General features: G+C 38.1%; 5 protein-coding genes across 5 annotated transcripts; 4 read left to right on the forward strand and 1 right to left on the reverse strand.

The window, feature by feature from the left end:
* The first annotated feature begins 1,173 nt into the window (after positions 1–1,173).
* LOC145911972 (uncharacterized) lies at positions 1,174–4,744 on the forward strand. The gene is made up of 2 exons (XM_082999402.1): positions 1,174–1,267; positions 1,323–4,744. Exons 1-2 carry the CDS (start codon positions 1,174–1,176, stop codon positions 4,742–4,744), a joined length of 3,516 nt encoding a protein of 1,171 aa, XP_082855528.1.
* Positions 4,745–7,822: 3,078 nt separating this feature from the next.
* On the forward strand, positions 7,823–8,754 carry LOC145910242 (cytosolic Fe-S cluster assembly factor NUBP2 homolog). Its single transcript, XM_082997297.1, has 2 exons — positions 7,823–8,371; positions 8,431–8,754. The coding sequence occupies exons 1-2, from the start codon at positions 7,904–7,906 to the stop codon at positions 8,752–8,754; spliced, it is 792 nt and encodes a 263-aa protein (XP_082853423.1). The 5' UTR covers positions 7,823–7,903.
* An 88-nt stretch (positions 8,755–8,842) lies between these two features.
* On the forward strand, positions 8,843–9,886 carry LOC145910241 (transport and Golgi organization protein 2 homolog). Its single transcript, XM_082997296.1, has one exon. It carries the CDS (start codon positions 8,843–8,845, stop codon positions 9,659–9,661), a length of 819 nt encoding a protein of 272 aa, XP_082853422.1. The 3' UTR covers positions 9,662–9,886.
* LOC145910240 (tribbles homolog 2-like) lies at positions 9,775–12,238 on the reverse strand. The gene is made up of 7 exons (XM_082997295.1): positions 11,541–12,238; positions 11,213–11,387; positions 10,970–11,141; positions 10,837–10,908; positions 10,642–10,767; positions 10,353–10,546; positions 9,775–10,272 (listed from the first exon to the last, which is right to left on the reverse strand). Exons 1-7 carry the CDS (start codon positions 11,856–11,858, stop codon positions 10,061–10,063), a joined length of 1,269 nt encoding a protein of 422 aa, XP_082853421.1. The 5' UTR covers positions 11,859–12,238; the 3' UTR covers positions 9,775–10,060.
* A 2,256-nt stretch (positions 12,239–14,494) lies between these two features.
* LOC145911973 (soluble guanylate cyclase 88E-like) lies at positions 14,495–19,096 on the forward strand. The gene is made up of 16 exons (XM_082999403.1): positions 14,495–14,614; positions 14,853–14,974; positions 15,031–15,141; positions 15,530–15,718; positions 15,926–16,066; positions 16,133–16,253; positions 16,311–16,386; positions 16,448–16,553; positions 16,615–16,750; positions 16,816–16,956; positions 17,116–17,217; positions 17,763–17,964; positions 18,201–18,310; positions 18,374–18,522; positions 18,733–18,773; positions 18,960–19,096. The coding sequence occupies exons 1-16, from the start codon at positions 14,495–14,497 to the stop codon at positions 19,094–19,096; spliced, it is 2,004 nt and encodes a 667-aa protein (XP_082855529.1).
* Positions 19,097–19,767: the final 671 nt, after the last annotated feature.

The following is a 19,767-nucleotide window of genomic DNA, read 5'->3' on the forward strand; positions in this document are numbered from 1 at the left end:
CATGTTTGGCACTGCGTTCACATGCTACTCAACCCAAAACACAGAATTTCGACACAACTTATATTTCAGATGATTAATGTGGAAAAAACCTTCCAATCATCTCATAAAGGTGCTATGAGCCGTTCGCTTGCCGTTGCATATTAATTAAAATGTTTTTCAAACATTTAGCTCTTTGATTGTATTGTATCCGTATAAACAATTCACTACCAAGCCCACTAAAGATTTCTTAGCAATGCCGGTAGCACTCCACGAGAAACAAAATTAAAATCGAATTTAAAAAACAGTATGTGTCCTAATAAATAAAATGCTGGGCCCCGTATAAATCAATACGTTCCAACCACACAATATAATGACGGCTGAATCGGGATGAAGTTTCCATGTTTGTTTTTAACGTACTTCCAGCCATGTCAATGTCCTTACGTTGGGAAGGAGATGCGCAATATCATTTACTAAGACCATGTCAATTTAGGCTTGTTTTAACGTCAAACCACGTTTAGATGTTTTGCATCTTTATGTCGAAGTTGCGTTTGGCATTATTCAAATTATTCCTGATTATCAATGATTCCTGGCAACATGGCTGGAACCACGAAAATAAAAACAAAACGTTATTGGTGATGGAAAATTACATGGCAATATGTTAAGTTTTTTCGCCACTTTATTCATGTTTAACAATATTTAAACATCAAATGTGTTATACAAATACTAGAAAAATCGCCGGCACATTAGTCAACAGTTTCTGCAAAACATGAAAATACATATTGACGACTTTCGTAGTTTTGCATTAAACGTGCTCATATAAATCTGAACCATTTTGTTTCCAACAATTAAATTTCTATCTTAACAAAAATTGTCGCTGGTACCGAGACAATGCAAAATTAAGGGCAAGATCTTGACAAGACTAGGAAACTGGTCTTCACAATTAAACTTTTAACCAAAAAAAAACAGCAAAAGCCAATTGTTTTGCAACATTATTACGCATCAATTTCACCAGGAAAGGCATAAGATACAAACCACTGCATGACAAGACTGGATCGTCCAATGTATTGGCTGAGATGTTAATGAACCTACACAAGAAATACATACATGTTACGAAAGTGGAAGATCACTTTAAACTCAATGATGACAGAAAGACATTTTTATAAATTTCCAGACGAAATATAAAAATCGTAGATTATGTGGAAGTTAATTTTGATGTTTGTGTTGATCGGATGGACGGAAGGTGAATGTCCAGGTGAGGACACAAGTCTGGCTCCTTTCCCCATAATAAGTAAGTGTAGCTAATAATAAACAAGTGATATCTTTTAAACTTTATTTTGTAACAGGAGAGAAATTTCTTCCAGTTTGTGAAGCTCCATATTTTGATCCCAACTGTACTTGTCCCTCGTCCATGTTCGAATGTCCTTGTCACAAGATCGGCATATGTGGATCAAATCCACCAGGATGTATAAAATTGGAAAGGGTAAATGATCAAAATAACGACTGTGGAGATTGGAGTGATGAGTTGAGCGGTGAATCTCCAGGTGGCAGCTTCACGTGCGGTTGTTATAACACAACATGTCATGGATGGTGGGGACGTAAACCTAAAAGTGTGCGATGTAATGGACGAATCGATTGTCCTGACCGCAGTGATGAGGTCAATTGCACTACATGTCCGATGGATAAATTTGAGTGTCCATGTTACAAAACTAAGAATTGTCCATTTAGTGGTTGCATCAGTAAATCTAAGCAATGCGATGGAGGGAATGACTGTGCAGATTGGAGTGATGAGGTTAACTGCACATGTCCAGCGGATAAGTTTGAGTGTCAATGTTACAAAACTAACAATTGCATAGCATGGCATGGTTGCATCAGTAAATCTAAGCAATGCAACGGGTTTAATGACTGTGGGGACTGGAGTGACGAGTTGAACTGCACATGTCCAATGGATACGCTCGAGTGTCCATGTTACAAACATCAAAACTGTTCATCAGGGTTCGGTTGCATTGGAAAATCTCGGCAATGTGACAAATTTAAACATTGTGGAGACGGTCGTGATGAGGTTAACTGCACATGCCCAGCAGATAAATTTGAGTGTGCTTGTGTTGGATTAAAACAGTGCGTTGGAAAGAATTTAAATTGCATTGATCGATCTTTGTTGTGTGATGGGCAACCTGACTGCATTGATGGAAGTGATGAAACACATTATTCTTGCGACTGTACTCATATTTACCCGAGATGTCAATGTAATGCAAATAACACACAATGCTCACCTGATGGTAGATGTATACCTTTTACCTGGATAAATGATAGCTTCGTAGATTGTGTTGATGGAACTGATGAAGTTTGCTCATTTAATTTGTTCTGGTGCCAAAATTGTATTGTGCTTGCTGTTACTTGTCCAACAGAAAAGGAAGCCAGATATCTTTTTCATACGACTACTCCATACACATGCGATAAAGTTGTGACTAAATCTTGTGCTACTGATGTTAATGATTGTGAAGTTGATAAAGTGGTTTGTATAACTTCAACATGCACAAATCCTACTAGGGTTTGCAGTGAAATGTTTATCTGTGAAAATCAACAACTTATTCCAAGCTACAACTATTGTGATGGAAAGAGCGATGGCGTAAAGAACTGTAATGACAAAAGTGATGAAGTTCAACATGGTTTTGGGTTTAAATGTTCTGGAACAAGAAGAAAAGCTGTGTGCGTTTTACCTCAAACCAACGTCTACGATTCAGTGGCTCAATGCTCTGACAGTTCTGATATTTGTTTTCTCAATGGACGTTTTAGATGTTTCCAGTGTTTGGACAGAAAGCTGATAGTTTCAAGCAAACAAGTTTGTGACGGTGTAGTGGATTGCTTTGATATGTCAGATGAATGTTTGTGTGAAAATCAATCATTGTGTCGCGATATACGAGGAGATTGTCCCCAGAACCAAATGCATTGTAACGACAGTCCTACATGTGTGGACCAAGATAAGGTGCTGTGTAACACAAGCGTACAATGTGTTAACCAAACTAACACAAAATACTGTTCAACTGGCACAGCATCAGTGCTAAGTGATTGTGTAACTGATGACAACATTTTCACACAAAAGATTCTGGGTAATGAATCTGCTTGTGTTGCAACAAAGAATAGAATGATTAAATATGCTGCGAAAATCGAAGAAAAGTATGTCTTTCCGCTGTGGTGTGACGGAACTGTCAAAGATGTATTTTCGGTTAACGGAGAACTTTTCTGTCCTAACAGGTTTAATTGTTTCAGCAAAGGAGAAATAAACATTTATAAACATAGAGTCTGTGATGGAATAATTGATTGTGACGACGGATCAGACGAATTTCTAGATCTTTGTAACAATACCCGCTACTACTGCAGAAGTAAAAGAAAGATTTCCATCCACAGAAATCATGTTTGTGACGGAATAATCGACTGCGATGACGGAACTGATGAAAGCGGCTGTCGTTGTGAAAATACCAGGTTTTATTGCAGAAATGGACAACCTTTGTCAGTTGAAATTAAACTTGTACAGAACGGAATTAATGACTGCTCAGACGGAAGTGACGAATGTGTTAATTTGATTAGAAACGCATTTGCAGACGTCAACGAAATGATCGCAAACCCAGTGTATCGAGGTATCTTCTGGGTGACTGGCATCTTAGCACTGGGAGGGAATTTATTTGTATTTGTCACAACCACACGAGATTTGATGAAATGTAATAAAGAGCAGAACTTGTTTATTAATACAAGTGTTTATATTCTTAACCTCTGCGTGTCTGACCTTATCATGGGAGTTTATCTACTGGCAATCATAATACAAGCGTCTAGATTTTCTGGATCTTATTGTATGTTTGATAAAGAATGGAGATCAAGTAGCTTGTGTTCAGGACTTGGAGCACTTGCAATTGTTTCGTCAGAAGCATCAGCATTCACTATGACAGCTATGACCACATTTCGCCTGATATCTGCCTTTAAACCAATCCTGATACGAAATGTCAGTGTTACCAAAACTATAGTTGCTGAATTATCTTGTTGGGTGTCAGCTATTCTGTTGGCAACCGTTCCTTTGCTCAACGCAACTTCTGAGCACTTCATTAACGATTTTTGGTTTCCAAATAACTTTTATGAAACTGATTTCGTGTCAAGAGACAACATGTCGTTGCTTGCACAGAGAATTTCCACAACAGAGCCCAAGTCTTGGTATGACGTTAAGCGTACAATTGCAAACGCCTTTCCACGTAACTCTGTCAAGGGAGAATTTGGATATTATAGTGAAACGAGCGTCTGTATGCCACGTTTATTTGCAACAACCAATGAGTTTGCTTGGGAATACTCAACATTCCTCATCACAATCAACTTCCTCATGTTCATCTACATGGTGGTTGCTTATTTTCTCATTTACAAGCGAAGCAACCGCATGAAAGGATCTAGAAGCACTGATGTCAGCTCCAAGATGCAGAAGAGAATCACCAGGTTGATTTTGACCGACTTTTGTTGCTGGATTCCAATTTGTATCATGGGATTTTTGAGTGCAGGAGGTGTGAAGGTGCCAGACGACGCTTATGTGTTGAGTGCTTGTTTGTTGCTTCCACTTAACAGCGCCCTTAACCCTTTGCTCTACTCTAAAGTATTGGAAGAGCGATTGTCGAAGATGAAGGAATGGCTCCTTTTCAAAGTATCCTCATTACGTGCGTCAAGGAGTCATTCGTCTGATTTAAGCGTTAGATACAACCCCCGTGACGAGCAGAATGACAATGGGGTGTGATTGAGATTGTTGGATAATGAGTGGATTATACTTTTAAACAGCCTTGTATATTTGTGGTGTATAAGTTTACATCAAAACAACCAGCCCACTTTTGCTTTCATAATCAATTTTGTGAATGAATTTGTCTTCTATATGTTCAGGGTAGCTTTTTACTGTACTGGAAATATTTACTTGGATTGTTTTGTGCCTTTATTTATAACGAACAAAAGCGATATTGTTTCACGGGACACGGAAAATACCCAACTGTATATGCTGTACAATATACGGAAAATTGTAATTATATGATGATGTCCTAACTGGGATAACAATAAAGCAAGAGATACAACGTGTTTTATGATATGTTTGTCGCAAAACAACACAGAACGAAACTGGGGCACATGTAGTGAATTACGTCATTTGGTTATGTATTCCCTGATTTCACATACGTCACATGTTGGGGACTCCTCGTGTTGATAACGCTTTGTCTCCACCCAGTGTAGGTAGTTTTTCTTATGTTTAAATCCACTTCCCGAGGTAACTGAAAGTATTTCATGCACCATCGTTTACAATCACCTTTTATACAGTGGGCATACTTCTAATTCCTGTTTATTTCGCCAAAATCACACTGATATTCACATTATAAACAGATTAAAACAACACACTTACATCAATTTTCCGCGTTTGTTGTATCCTTTCGTGCTCAAATCAAAACACAAATTCAGTTTCCGTACAGTGCAACAAAAGAGTTGGGAATTTTAAATTCAGAGGAAGTGAAGGTACGAGACGATGTGTGTTGAGTGCTTGTCTGTTTCTTCCAATTAATAGCGCAACCCCTTGCTCTACACCAAGGCATTGGAAGCGCGATTGTTGAAGATGAAGGAATGGCTCGTTTCTAATATATTATTATTGGGTACATCAAGAAATCGGTTGTCTCATTTAATCGTTAGATTCAACCCCGGTAATGTGCAGGAGGCTGATGAAGTGATTGAAATTGTTGGATGAAATTTGGATTAACTTTTCAAACAAACGATTTTACCAAATACTTAGCTGTGATAAATTGTGAAAATCTTCTATGATTTTTAATTAACATGAAGTGTTCCTGATATGTCTGTATTTTAAATTCAGTGTACGTGTTTTCGATCTAATCATATCTTTTTTGCCTGAGTTTTGAGTCATTATAATTGGAGCAAATTACAACAGCCAGGCCATGCACATTTGCTATGACCAACACGTTTGTAAATACATTCATCTTTAATCCAGTGGTTCTCAACCTTTTATGCTTTGTGGCCCATATGGCAACGTTTGAGAGCCCGTGGACCACAGCAGCTCTTCCACAAAATAGATGGATGGAAGGCAAAACCAGCTAAACAAAGCTTTTTACTATACTGAAGATTTAATGTATCTGTATTTATGATGAACAGCGGCAAACCGTTGCAGCGGGTACGGGAAAAACTCAAACATGTATAAACTCTGCAGTAAGTGACACAATTGTAAACAAATACACGATAACAGTTATACGTTTGAGCACCATGTGACGACACACGGCGAGAAACTGCTTGTGTTCTTGGCTCTTCGTCTCCACCCAGTGTGTGGATAATCATCAATGTATTAGTTTACTCACGTAGAAAAATGTTACAGCAAGTAGTGTGACCTCTGACGTATAGCCACTGAATGTCTCAACTCCATTTATCCAAACCTCCATAGGCCACCCATGTTGTAATTTCACTGCCTCGCCATATAAACTTCACTTGTATATGTATCTTTTCTTTTGAAGACTGTTGTAGCGTTGCATGCATTTTTTCCAATGGCAATAATATTTGCTGTGTTTATTCTCTAAACGCGACATACGTTTGGTGTGCCATCATTACATTGTGCATTTCGCGCAAATGTTCTTCAAAACCATTGTTTGCTCGCATGTTCGGATGTTCCATAACATCACGATCAGGTTAAGGTGCTTTTTTAAGCTATTCTCTGCCAATTTGGTTCTATTTGTATAAGGACACTGCTATCATTATTGAGACTCTACATGCAATTCGCCAACTTGGGATTTATTTCCACAAACCTGGTAATAAACTGTTTATTCGGATCAAACTATTTGCTGGTGAAACCTTCAATGAGACCATCCGATAGCCTTTTGGTCAACAATTATTGAGACTCATGCATTGGCTCAATATAGCAGGCTCTATAAGCCCTCAGCAGTACAAAAAGGTCAACATAAAAGAACATGTTGACATAAATTGTGAACTGGCATCACGCTGCGCTTAAGGTTGCCGACCCTTGCACTAGAAATAGGCTATAATCTATTCGAAGTAGCCTATATTCGATAACTCAAATAAAAACAATAGTAGTTTTACTCGCTTGTATTAATAACTCTAATATAAGTTCTTTAAGCTCTTATCTATTTCATTGAATCAAATAAATATAGAATCGCGTAAGAAATTTCCCCACAGAGAAAATACCACAAAGCAAAATATATTTACTCTTCCTTGGATGGACTTGCTCGGTCTTGATCTTTATATCGTGTCGAAGGCTTTCGTGCCAATGTCCACATCCAATGGCACCCAACTCCCCAGCGCAATCAAAACTATCAAAGAAGAAATGCATTCATCAACGTAAATTGCTCGTGTAGCCTACATTGGGAATATAGCCAGTTTTGGTTCGAAAATTTGGGGAAGCAGTTGCATAAAACTCTGCATACATTGATTTCAAAACCGATCTTTTCTTAAAATTTTTGGTTGCACTGCTTATAGCCTACGTTGATTGTGTAAAAATAGTTAGAAAATCTTAGTCGGCGTACAATACACACATCACAACTGATACACGATGCAAAACCACAATTAATCAGTTTAAATCGCCTCCCAGCAACCAAACTGTGCGCTGTGCGCAAAAACAAACAACATACAAAGCTATTGGATGAATTTTAGTATGTTATCGTAAAAAGCTTTAGATATAGATGCTGTCAAAAAACAAGCAAACGGATTTATTTACATTTTCAGATATGTCGCAACCGATCCGATGATCTGACGTTGCATGATTCAGCAAATTTTTATTGCTGAGTGATGACAGTCGTGCATGAACGTCAGTTGAGTTGGCGTTGTTGTGTACTGTGTACCAAGTTGCTCGAAGTGGTATAGCCTACCAGTTTCACCCTACTTTTACAGAAAGTAAAGTTTTGTAAATATGGAAAACTTGAATGGTGTCAAAAATGTCATATTGGTACTGTCTGGCAAAGGTGGGGTTGGGAAAAGCACCCTTTCCACACAATTGGCTCTGGGTTTAGCAGCAAAAAATAATAAAGTCGGCCTTCTTGATGTTGATTTATGCGGCCCAAGCATTCCAAGAATGCTGAACTTGGAACAGAGCAAAATACATCAGTGTGATGATGGCTGGTTACCAGTTTACACAACTCCAGACAAAAACTTGTCTGTGATGTCTATTGGATTTTTGCTGGACAACAAAAATGAACCTGTTATATGGAGAGGTCCAAAGAAAAATGCAATGATAAAGCAGTTTTTGACTGATGTGGTGTGGGGAAATATGGACTACCTAATAATTGACACACCTCCGGGCACAAGTGATGAGCATCTTGCAGTGGTGGAAAATTTAAAAGGAAAAACCACAGGGGCTATATTGGTGACAACACCTCAAGTGAGTAGTTTTAGCTTTTGTTTTTGAACACATATTTTAAAATTACTGTACTTTGGTAGGCTGTAGCAGTTGCTGATGTTCAAAGAGAGCTCACGTTTTGTCGCAAAACTGGAATACCAATCATCGGTCTGGTGGAAAACATGTCAGGATTTGTTTGCCCACATTGCTCTGAATGCCTGCTTGTTTTTTCACAAGGTGGTGGTGAAGACTTGGCAAGACAGGAGAACATTGAATATTTAGGAAATGTGCCCATTGACCCTAAATTAGCTGAGTGTTGTGATGGTGGAAAAAACTTTTTGAACACATTTATAAACTCTAAGGCTCATGATTCCATTGTAAATGTTGTTTCCAAGATTAGCAAAAGTGTGCTAGTTTGTCATTAGAAGTATCAATAATATAAACCTTAACGAATTATTATGTTAGCATCTATTCTGCCTTTTCTCTGCAGCATTAGTAAATCTAAGTGTAAGCATGTGCATAATATTTATGTACCTGGATTCCAAATGCAAAAAAACTAAGTACAAATTCATACTGGCTGCAAATAGAGATGAACGCTTTGAAAGACCCAGTTTACCAGCCGACTTTCATGGCCCCCAAAATGAAGTTTTGTGTGGTACTGATCAGAAACAAGGAGTTGAAGGTGGAACATGGCTTGGCATGAATCGTTTTGGAAAGTTTAGCTTTTTAACCAATATTCTCAAACAAAATTTGGAGCCTGACAAAGAGCCTAGGGGGTTTATTGTTAGGAAATATTTGGAAGCTTCCATAACTCCAAGAGATTACATAGAAAAGCATTTACTGGGTGTAAACTTCAGACCATTTAACTTTGTTGGTGGCACTATACTACAGGATGGTAACTTGGATGTTTGCTTTTATGGCACTGACGACAAAACAACTGTGGGTCTAGCAGAAGGATTTCATTCTATAACTTGCACTTCACTGCATGGAAAGTGGAGAAAACGAGCCCATGGTTTGGAGTTGTTTACCAATGTGGTAAATAAACTGACAGTGTCTGAAGAAGATCTGATTAATTGTTTGTTTAAAGAGGTGCTGTCAGACACTGCATGCCTTTATCCTGACGAGGAAGTTTCTAAACAGTGTAAGGACAGCTTGAGTCAAGACTTTTTAAGTAGATACTGCTCGGTGCAAATTGAAGGAATGGCTTATGGAACAGTGGCCAAAACTGTGATTTTGATAGACCAAGACAACCATGTGTGTTTTGTTGAAAAATCAAAACAAGGTAATGAATGGACTACCAGATCCCACCAATTTGAGCTTTCGCTGAACTGAGGCTAATAGTTTTGCTGTATTTTTTAATAATTAATGATAAATGTAAATTGGTAATCTACAATTAGGTTAATTTTCCTTGCTGTGTAGTGTACTGGCACCCTTTTGTGCAAAAATCTGTGTTACTTTTTTATTTGTCTTGATCACCAAACAATGTGTGGTGTCATGTAACAACAAAATCATTTTTGAAAAATGACCAGCATCCTCAATACAAGTTCACAAACATTATCGCCTGTATTGCATTTCGTTGTGCTTTTTCAGAGTCAAAAAATAGGCCTTTATCACGCTTCGTAGTTTTCTTTTTTGGAAAGTACCAGTAATAAGAGGCACAAAAGAATAGAAACACCTTGTATCCACAGGAAACTGATATATATTTACCGTGCAATTATAAATGCTACATCATCAATCGCCAAATTCGAACACCATTTCATCATCGGATGGAACAACATCAGGGACCATTTGATCTTCATAAGATGGTGCGGAGTATAATGATGTAGGAAATGCATGGCCACCATTGTAACGACCAAACTGCTGCATGTAGACCTTGTCAATTTGGCGCTTGTCACCACCTGAACCAAGTGCCATTGCAGGGCGAGCGATATCCCAACAGTTGCCTGGATAACAGAGAAATAATTTTAACACTTCATAACCAACAGCTAGGCTCAAAACTATAACACATGCAAATGCTACATACCTAAACGTTTAAGCCAAGGGTGACCTAAAATTTGTTCAGCTGTGAGCCTATCAGAGGGTTTACGCCTCAGTAAGTTGTGCACCAGGTCACGTGAGGCATAAGATAGGGATTCAGGAAATGTGAACTGAGCACGACTAATCTTTCCGAACATAGACTTCGGATCAGGTTCATGAAATGGATAACGACCAACCAAACTGCAAATTAAACATCAACATTGAAACAATCATTTGGTATTAAAATACTGAAATCCCAATTTTACAAATTGATAATTACAGTAGGGCAAACTTACAGAGTGTAGAGCATAACACCAAGGCTCCATACATCAGAAGCCTTTCCACTGTAGCCACATATTTTTTCATTGGTAGATGAAGAGAAGGAGAGGATTTCGGGGCTGGCATACGCTGGACAGCCATGCCTAAAACAAGCATTTGATTGACATGGTTTCCAGAGTTTCTTTATTACTGAAAAGGCTATCACAACCAACCTGTCTGTCATTAGATCATTATCTGAACAAAGAATAGCTGCGTCATCTAAAGTTTCAAGCATCAACAACTTTCTGCAATTACAAACAAAAATTTAGTTCTTGTCAAATCCAAAATAACAGTCAAAATATGCACCTTTCATGGTCTTGAAAGATAAACTTTCGTAATTTTAAATCTCGCAAAACAATATTATGTTGGTGGCAGTGGGCAACAGCAGCAACAACTTGTGCAAAAAGTGGTGCAGCATCAACTTCATGAAGCCTTTTCTTAGATCGAACCAAACTGTGCAAATTTTCAGCTCTAAAACCTATAACGCACAAAAAAGACAAAATTTATTTGCTGCTCTTTAAACAGTTACAAATTTATGCAATTATTTACCTGTCCTTTTGTCCACCTCAGCCAGTTGAGAGTTTTCGACAGGAACTCCTGGGTTGAGAAAACAATACACTTTGGTTGGGCTGTTAACAATATCAACTATTTTGTTAATATTAGGATGATTTTCTGTGCGGCTATACCCATCTAAAGTTTTCCGATAATCTTCATGTTTGTATACCTGAAATAAAACAAAAATAAGGTTTACCATAAGGAGGCACTTATGTACGTGAATGCAACCAATGTAACGACTTTTTCTTGTGTAGCCATATAGTATGAACATGTCAACTAGTAAACGGAATATTCGTTCATAGATGACAGAACGTGGCAATACCTTGCAAATGTATTCCTTGTCAGTGTTGATGTTAACTGCTCGGAACACATTCCCAGTATTGTGGCCTTCAACATGCTCCACCAAAAGGTAGTTCCCGACTCTTGAAGCCTGGTGTGTACCATCAGGCACGAAAGTAGGCGGTGTCGGTGAAGCTAAACCAGGTGAAACGCTATTGTATCGAGTCCTGGGAAAGTTCAAAGGCTTAATGCGCGAATAAGCGTCCGTAGAATTGCCTTGGCTGCCGTCAACCCCTTCCAACGATTGGTTGTCGGAGGCATCATGGCTTATAGAGATCGGCGCTGAGCGGTGAACGTTCATATGAACACGTTTCTTGAGATTGAACTGAGCGAAATACTCGGCAATAACGTTGAATTTCACAGTGAGGGAAAATTAATAAAAGTCAATTTTTATTCTCCTGACGGAAGTGGGCAAACTTGCGTATCGATTAGCAATCTTTTGAAGAAATGGCGAAACTGCGTCGATGATTTGTTTGACCACGAGTGCGTTGAATAAAATCCAGTCTTCCGATTGCGCAACACGTCGACACGTCACAAGTGTCGATATCAGAGCACCTGATAACAAACCTAAATTTGATCGGCAAAATTGCCTTTCAAATTGAAAGGAAAGGCCAGTTCTGGCCAGACCTTTTATAGTTTTGATTGAAGGCCCATTATGATCTAAAAAACAAAAAGCTTGACCACATGAACGAAAACAATTCCTTCGGTTTAAGCGCCATTGACTGGCTGTTCATAGCCTGGACCTGACAACCTTTACAACATTTCGACTGCTTCATAGAGGCTAATAGTTCACAACTTTAACAAGGCCTTGCTCTTCACAATAATGACATACACTATATGCGTTTTGTGTGCTGTATTTTTTACTTTTTCAGGCCTACACCAGGCTGAGGCACCATTTGCTTCATTCGAGACCGCCTGACTCAGTTCTACACTACTATTTGTGTATAGTAATAAAATTCAACCGCCAAACGAAACAATTCCTCTTTTGCCGGATTGTATACCCATTGGTGCAAGCATTTCAGAACTTGCGTATCAAACTTTGCTATACGTTAACATATATTCTGTAAAGTTTATTTAAATCTCCACCTAAGATGTACTTGACGATCATAAAGCGGTCTGCTTACTTGCGCGGAGGGACACCCTTATATGTGTGGCGCAATCCGACCAAACGTCACGTTGCGTCATACTCCCTGTTTGCGATTGGTGAACATCGGCAAAGCCCAGCCCAGTTGTTTCGCAACTCGCTTCGAGAGGATCATTTCGCAATCTTTGCCAAAGCACCATTCGCTAAAATTTTCCATGCGGCGGGACGAAGATAAATTATAATTATTCGTATTGTTTATGGGTTGATTTGGCTTATATGTCATGTCGTTGTTATCAGGCTACTACAATCAAACGAAGGGTTTCGAGTTTTAACTAAAAAATTTTCCCACTACCTGTATATGTAAAACACAAAAAAAGAATTTTTGTTATTGTTCAGAAGAATAAAAGCTCGTCTAACATAAATTTCGGCGCGAATGTGATTACTTGATTTGCAGTTGCGCTGCTGGTAGCGGTTTGTAAGTCTGCAACAGTTGTGCAACTTATCATGGGTAGGCTACGTGAGTAGTGGCATGTACGCGGTTAACCCCGTTACAAACGTTGCGCAATAGAACTGTGAATCATTGACGTCCTGTTTGTACCTTTTTTGCGAAAGGATTGCAATTTTCGCGAATATCTTGCACATAACATGACTTTGGGCTAAGTAAGCCAATGCGTGGTTGCTGGTACAAGTTGTTCATCTATTCTTGGCAAACACCCGTACACAATTTTAGTCTAACAGGTCGTCGGATTCATGTATTTTGAACCAACCGGGTTGAGTTGACGTGTTCCCTAATAAAGTAGCCTACGTAACCATATTTTGCAAAAGGCATTTGCGACATTTGTATTGCTCGCAAAACATGTTTTTGATGTACTTCGATGATGCAATAGATAAATTAGATTTTCGGTAAGTTTCTAACAAAAAAACTAAACTAACGGGAATGATTAGATATAGTAGGCTTGAGTCAAAACCAACAACCCCAGATATGGGTATCACACAATAACGATTCTTTATCGATATCTGACTAAAAACTTGTAGTTTTGCCGCAATCGATTTTGAAACAACGTATTCGTGTTTTGGGCAACATGTAATAATATTATGAAGCTTTATAGCTTGTACGTGCACAGTTTCACTGAATGATTTAAAAAAAAAACATGATAGAGGCGATTAAATATATTGATTTTTAAAAAGGGTTCACACAAAATGATTGGGAACCAGTGATGGAATAAAAGATTTTCAAATCTTAAAGGGCAAAATAACCGTTGTTATGCAATTCGATCAAAACTTCTATTTTTTGGTTTAGCCAGACTTCTGTGATGTTTGCATACCAATGCAATGATGGAGACATTTACTTGCCAATGCGGCGATGATTATGTGTCTTACCATACAGGTGGTTCGGACAGCCATAATCGTTTCATACATGCCAATACCAGACTGTACGTGCCAAATGCAATCCACAATTGTTGTTACAAAGACGCTGCGGTCTGACACAAACAGGTCAACCTGTTTTTCATAGATTGTGTCAATTCTTTTTTCAGCAGTTTTGGTTATGCTCCATATCCGCAGGAAAGTATAATATTTGCTCCGTTTTTCTATAGACGACAGTAACAGTTCTGTAAAAACCTAAATTAAATGAAACAGTTTTTGGAAACGTATATTTCCAAGGTAAACATATGTTGGGTACTTTGGAAATGCATGTTTCTATAAATGTGTTCGAAAGAAAAATGGTGGAAATCGTTGTGATCATAAAGCTAGTGATTCCCGGGATCGTTTAGGAATTAAAATAAACAGTTTATTATTTCTGTTTAGGTGTTTGTTTACTGTTGTAGTATAAACGTTTTAGACAACCTTGCACGATGTACGGTATTATTTTGGACAGCATGATGGACTGCATAAAACAGATTTACGGTGAGAAGATATGGCAGAGCATAGTCGGCTCACGTGATATTTCGTCGACCGTTTTTACCACACACCGTGTAAGTAGCATGAAGTTAAATTAGCGTTTAAAATATACATATACATAAAAATATGTATAGATTGACTTTTTTCCACTCCTGAGAAACATCGTTATTTTTACCAATAAAAGCCATGCGTTGCGTTATTGCCATGCCTTCTTTAAATTAGCGTGATTTTTGAACGCGCGAGATAAATGTATAATCTGGAGGGCTATACATGTTGTATGGGACTATCGAGCGTAACTTTCATGTTTTGTAGATTTATGATGAACAACTGGTTGCTACAATTGCAAAGGCTGCGAGTGAATTGACCGGATTTTCCGTTGACTTGATCATGGAAGCGGCCGGCGAACACTTCATTGAATACATCAACGAAATACGGTAGAAACGTTTCAGTATTATTATTTCAGTGCCAGAAAAGTATGTTGGCTTTTTAGGAACGACAGTATTACGAAGGTATTGGGAAGGACTTTCAAGGATTTCCTAAATGGCCTCAATTGCATGCATGAGTATTACCGATTCAGCTTTACTGAAATGCAGCCTCCCAGGTAACATACAATTTTGGTCGGCTGGTTTCAGAAAGCAACTAATCGTAAATAAAAACATTTTTCATATCTTCTGTGAGTATTGACTGTAGCAACTATAATTGTATTGCATTAAAGAGTAAACGTGGGCGTTATAAACTCTGAATTCGGCAATATTTAATAGAAAAAACGTCAGAAATGTGAAAAAGAATTCTATTTGAATAAGACAGAAACTGAAGATGCCATTAGGCGAAATTAATATTTCTTAAATTAAGATCATATGCTGGTGTGATCGCCTGTTACTCCTTTCGGAGCCCTAGGAATTTGGTAATATCTTCAACATTTTTCAATTCAAACACAAGGTAACAGGACATTATTTCATGTTAAAAACTCTTTGCATCTTTGTTCTAAGCTTTCTCGTTTCGAAAGAAGACGTTTATGGTCTAGAGTTGCAATATCGCAGTAGAAGAACCTTCTCTGGTCTCACGCATTACGTCAAAGGTCTGCTGAAGAAGATCGCCATCAAGTTTTATGGGATTGAACTGGATATCGAAATACCTCAACATGGCTTTACTGGTGATGTGATGCTTGCTGTTTACAGGTACGGTTTTGTTTCTTACCTAAAGATCAGAACTACCTTTATGCTAATACTTAAATAAAGTTATTGTTAAAACAGTCAATTTATAAATCTGCACGCATCAAAATGATGAATAAAATATAAAGTTCACTTAAAAATATTGCGACGCAGTTTTGTGTGTGATTATTTTCATCCTTTGCTTTTATCCCGTATAAAACCGATTCTTCACAGACTGAATTATCCCAACAATGAATACAAGGAATTTCGGGAGCTCATCAGTAAGAAACAGGACTTTCACACAAACAATGGCCTGACCCTTGACTCCGACGACCTGTTTGACTTATTCCCGTTCCACGTGGCATTTAATGACAAGTAAAAAGAACTCTGTCGATTAACAATACGTATATGATGAAAATGACGTGTTTTCATTCGTTGCAGATTGCAAATTTTAAGTACAGGACTTGGGCTTGAAGCAATTCAAAGCGGGCTTGAGGGAAAAAGACTCAATGAAACGTTCTTCATGACGCGACCGCTGGGATACGATTTAACATGGAACAATGTGGGCGCTGGATAAAAAAGTCTAAAATATATTAAAAGACAACTGCTTTTCTCATAGATTCTTATCAACCGAAATAACGTATTTGAGCTGACGTCGGCAAAGTCTTCGGGAAGACCAAAGGATCGCAGTGAAAGTATGCTAAACACTGGAAAACTTTTTTTCAAAAATGTGCAAACGTTTTTTTCGCGAGGCAGATTCTCGATTTCGTGACCAAATGACTGCAACTCATTTCATCAAGCTCAGGGGTCGGATGCTCCACGTGGAACAAGGGGATTATGTCCTTTTCGTGGCAACTCTAATGTCTGTGACTTTTAAGCACACATTTTTGCGATTTCGCCACTGCACGTTGTACCTTTTGCAGGATCGATGACTTGAACAACATGTACGATATGGGGATATTTGTCAACGATCTTCCATTGCACGACCTCAGCCGAGACATGGTATTACACGGCCCTCAAAACACTACGGAGTATAAATTGGCTCTAAATCTTGAACAGGTAAATACAAAGCTGACAATGGGTTACTGGTATGATAGCACAAACCTACTGGAATTTTCCTGTAGGGCAAAGCGGCTCGTCTTGAAGAGATGGTGGAAAGCCTGAGTTTCGAGCAACGTAAAAGCGATGACTTGCTTTATTGCATGATACCAAAACAGATTGCCAATGAACTTAGACAAGGCTATTCCGAAGACAAACTTTGCCGTGTAAGTTTCCTCACGTTCATTATTATGACGTCTGGTCTAACTTAGTTTATGTGGATTAAATTTGTTGGTATCATAACAATATTCTTTTTTTTTATACCGCACTGCAATACAAAACAAATTGTTTTAAGCCCATTCTTGAAATGTCAGGTTTTAATGCAGGTATACGATGACGTCACAGTGCTCTTTAGTGACGTCGTGAACTTTGATAACATTTGCCAACACATCGCTCCCCATGAAGTAATGATTATACTAAATATGATGGTATGAAAAGTATATTTTTTGGCTGTCACTACTTGTACTACCCGTTCTTGTAGTTTAACTTAAATATAATGTGGCTTATAATATGGCTGACAAGGTTCATAAGCGCAAAGTGCCACATCACTCAGAGTTTACTTTTATAATGTTTATGCACTTTACTTATTTACGTACTATAGTAGGCTTTCCGTTCAAGAAAAGCTGTGTCACACGTTATATAACATGTCTAAAATTTGCATTATAAAGTAATAATTCTGTGGCAGTTTGGCCAACCACTCATTTCAAAGGGTGACCCGACACTTCGTTTCTACTTGTTACTATAAAATATCGGGTTGATTAAGGTCTGCTGTATCTTCAAAAGCTTATCAGTCCGTATAGATTAAACCTAATTGATTTGTAACTCAAAAGCTGTTTAAACTTTAAATAAATTGTTACTGATGCTGCCAGGCATATTTATTGCCGAATACTGCCCTTCTGGCAAACTTTATTTTATTGACATTTCTCAACGTTTCGGCTGTTGTGCAACAGCTTGTTTAAATTTGTTTTTTTAGGTCAGCGTCTTTGACATTCTTTGCGACCAATTCAGCACTTATAAAGTGGAAACAGTGGCTGATGGTTTTATGTGCGTCTCGGGGGCGCCTAACTACAACAAACGTCATGCTCATAACATGGCAGACATGGCGCTAGAGATGTTGCGAGGGATACAGACTGTGAGGGACCCCAACACAAGAGAACCCATACAAATTAGAATAGGTAATTGGTCTATTTGCTTGCACAAATTTACTTAAACTTGAGTGGGGATACGTAAATCTGCAAACCTGAACGCTAAAACACAGTAATACTATTGCAAAGACATAATTATTCTTGACCTTAACTCACATTTTTTGTTTCGGCTCTTATAGTTTTTGCGCTGTTCAATTTTACTATGCTTTATTACTTACATAACGACATCATGGTCTACGGTATACTGACGCATATGCCAATTCTAGGCTTGCACTGTGGTGGAGTTGTAGCTGGACTAGTTGGAAACAAAATTCCACAGTACTGCTTATTTGGCGACACAGTCAATATTGCATCGAAAATGGAAGCAACTGGTTCAGTAAGTTCAAAAACAAGTATTATTATCGAACCATTTAAATATGCCTGACGGTAAATAATGCAGGGCCAACGCATTCAAATTAGTCAAACTTGTCGGGACAAGTTGATCAATTCGGACGAGTACATTCTTGAAGATAAAGGTGTCGTTGACATCAAAGGCAATGACAGAATCATGACTTATTGGCTCAATGGTAAATCCCGAAATCATTGCAAGTGTTTTGTTTGAGATTCGAAATACAATAATTAATAACTGTCGAAGGCAAAGGGAATTGACCGTTTCATTGTTCGAAATATTTTGTTTGTCTGCAGGTAAAAAAGGAACCCCACGTATTTGCCCAAATTTACCAAGGTTCGATTTATTATTGTTTTATATATTTATTATGAACTCTTGTTCTGTTAAGTAACATTACGATTTTCTCGCAGCTGCAACAAAACAACAGAAACAAATGAGGAGTCTGACAATAGTAAGCTTCCAGATTTTCATTTGTCAGTTAACACTAGCTATTCAGGAGTAAATCATGTCAAATATTTGTGAAACCGCCACCTCTAAATAATGTAAAAACACTTGTACATGTTCCTTGACGAATTGTGAACATTTAAATGTATTGAGAAATTCAAAATGTAGCATTTTCAATAACATTCGTTTACAGGCAGTGAATTAAGTGAAAGCACCCTCGAAGTCAAAGAAGGGGACGAAGTTATAGTGGCAGACGACGATGTTGTAGTCGACGAGGACATCGACATCATATGCGAAGAAGATGCAGCAAAAGAAGTTGATCAGGAGTAGCGTAAAAATATGTTAAGCGTAATTGTATGTAATTGGATTCGTTTGGTGTTATGGTAGTGTGTTTGTTTTCGTGCATTTTAAAAAAAATACCATTCTGTGTGCAGTTCATTCATGTAAATACACGTTATAACGACAACATTTATTTCACTGTAGTCATATTTAATAGAAAGAAATACAAATATGCGGTCTTACACCAACCACCTTGGGCATTCTGAAGTCCAGTAAACTTCGCAGCTGATTTAAAAATGCGACATGGATCGTATGTTTTTTTAGAGTGGAGGCACTATAGGGCAAGCAGCGGCGGCATTAGTGTCACTCTTCGTGAAATAAATGGCGCTAAATTTAGGGGGTTCTAAGCTTGGGAAAGGCGAGATCATATCCATGACGACCATTAATTCATTTTGCAATGCTCTTTAAGTAAGTCACGAGCTACGAGGCCGTTTCCGCCAACAAAACTTACTTTAGTAGAAATACAAATATTCGGCCTTCAAACTTGACCTTGGGCATTTAATATATAATATATGCCGTCCGACTGAGCTGCACGAGTCAATTTTGAGTGTTTTACTTTTTTGCACTGTAGTCTTTCAAGTCTTCCCCTAACTTGAGGCCGCATATCAGTATTAAATCCCAAAAATCACGTTTCGAAGCCTATCAGCATTAATACCCACACT

The sequence above is a fragment of the Ascidia mentula genome, chromosome 8 (assembly GCF_947561715.1).
Source record: "Ascidia mentula chromosome 8, kaAscMent1.1, whole genome shotgun sequence".
NCBI classification, from domain to species: domain Eukaryota; kingdom Metazoa; phylum Chordata; class Ascidiacea; order Phlebobranchia; family Ascidiidae; genus Ascidia; species Ascidia mentula.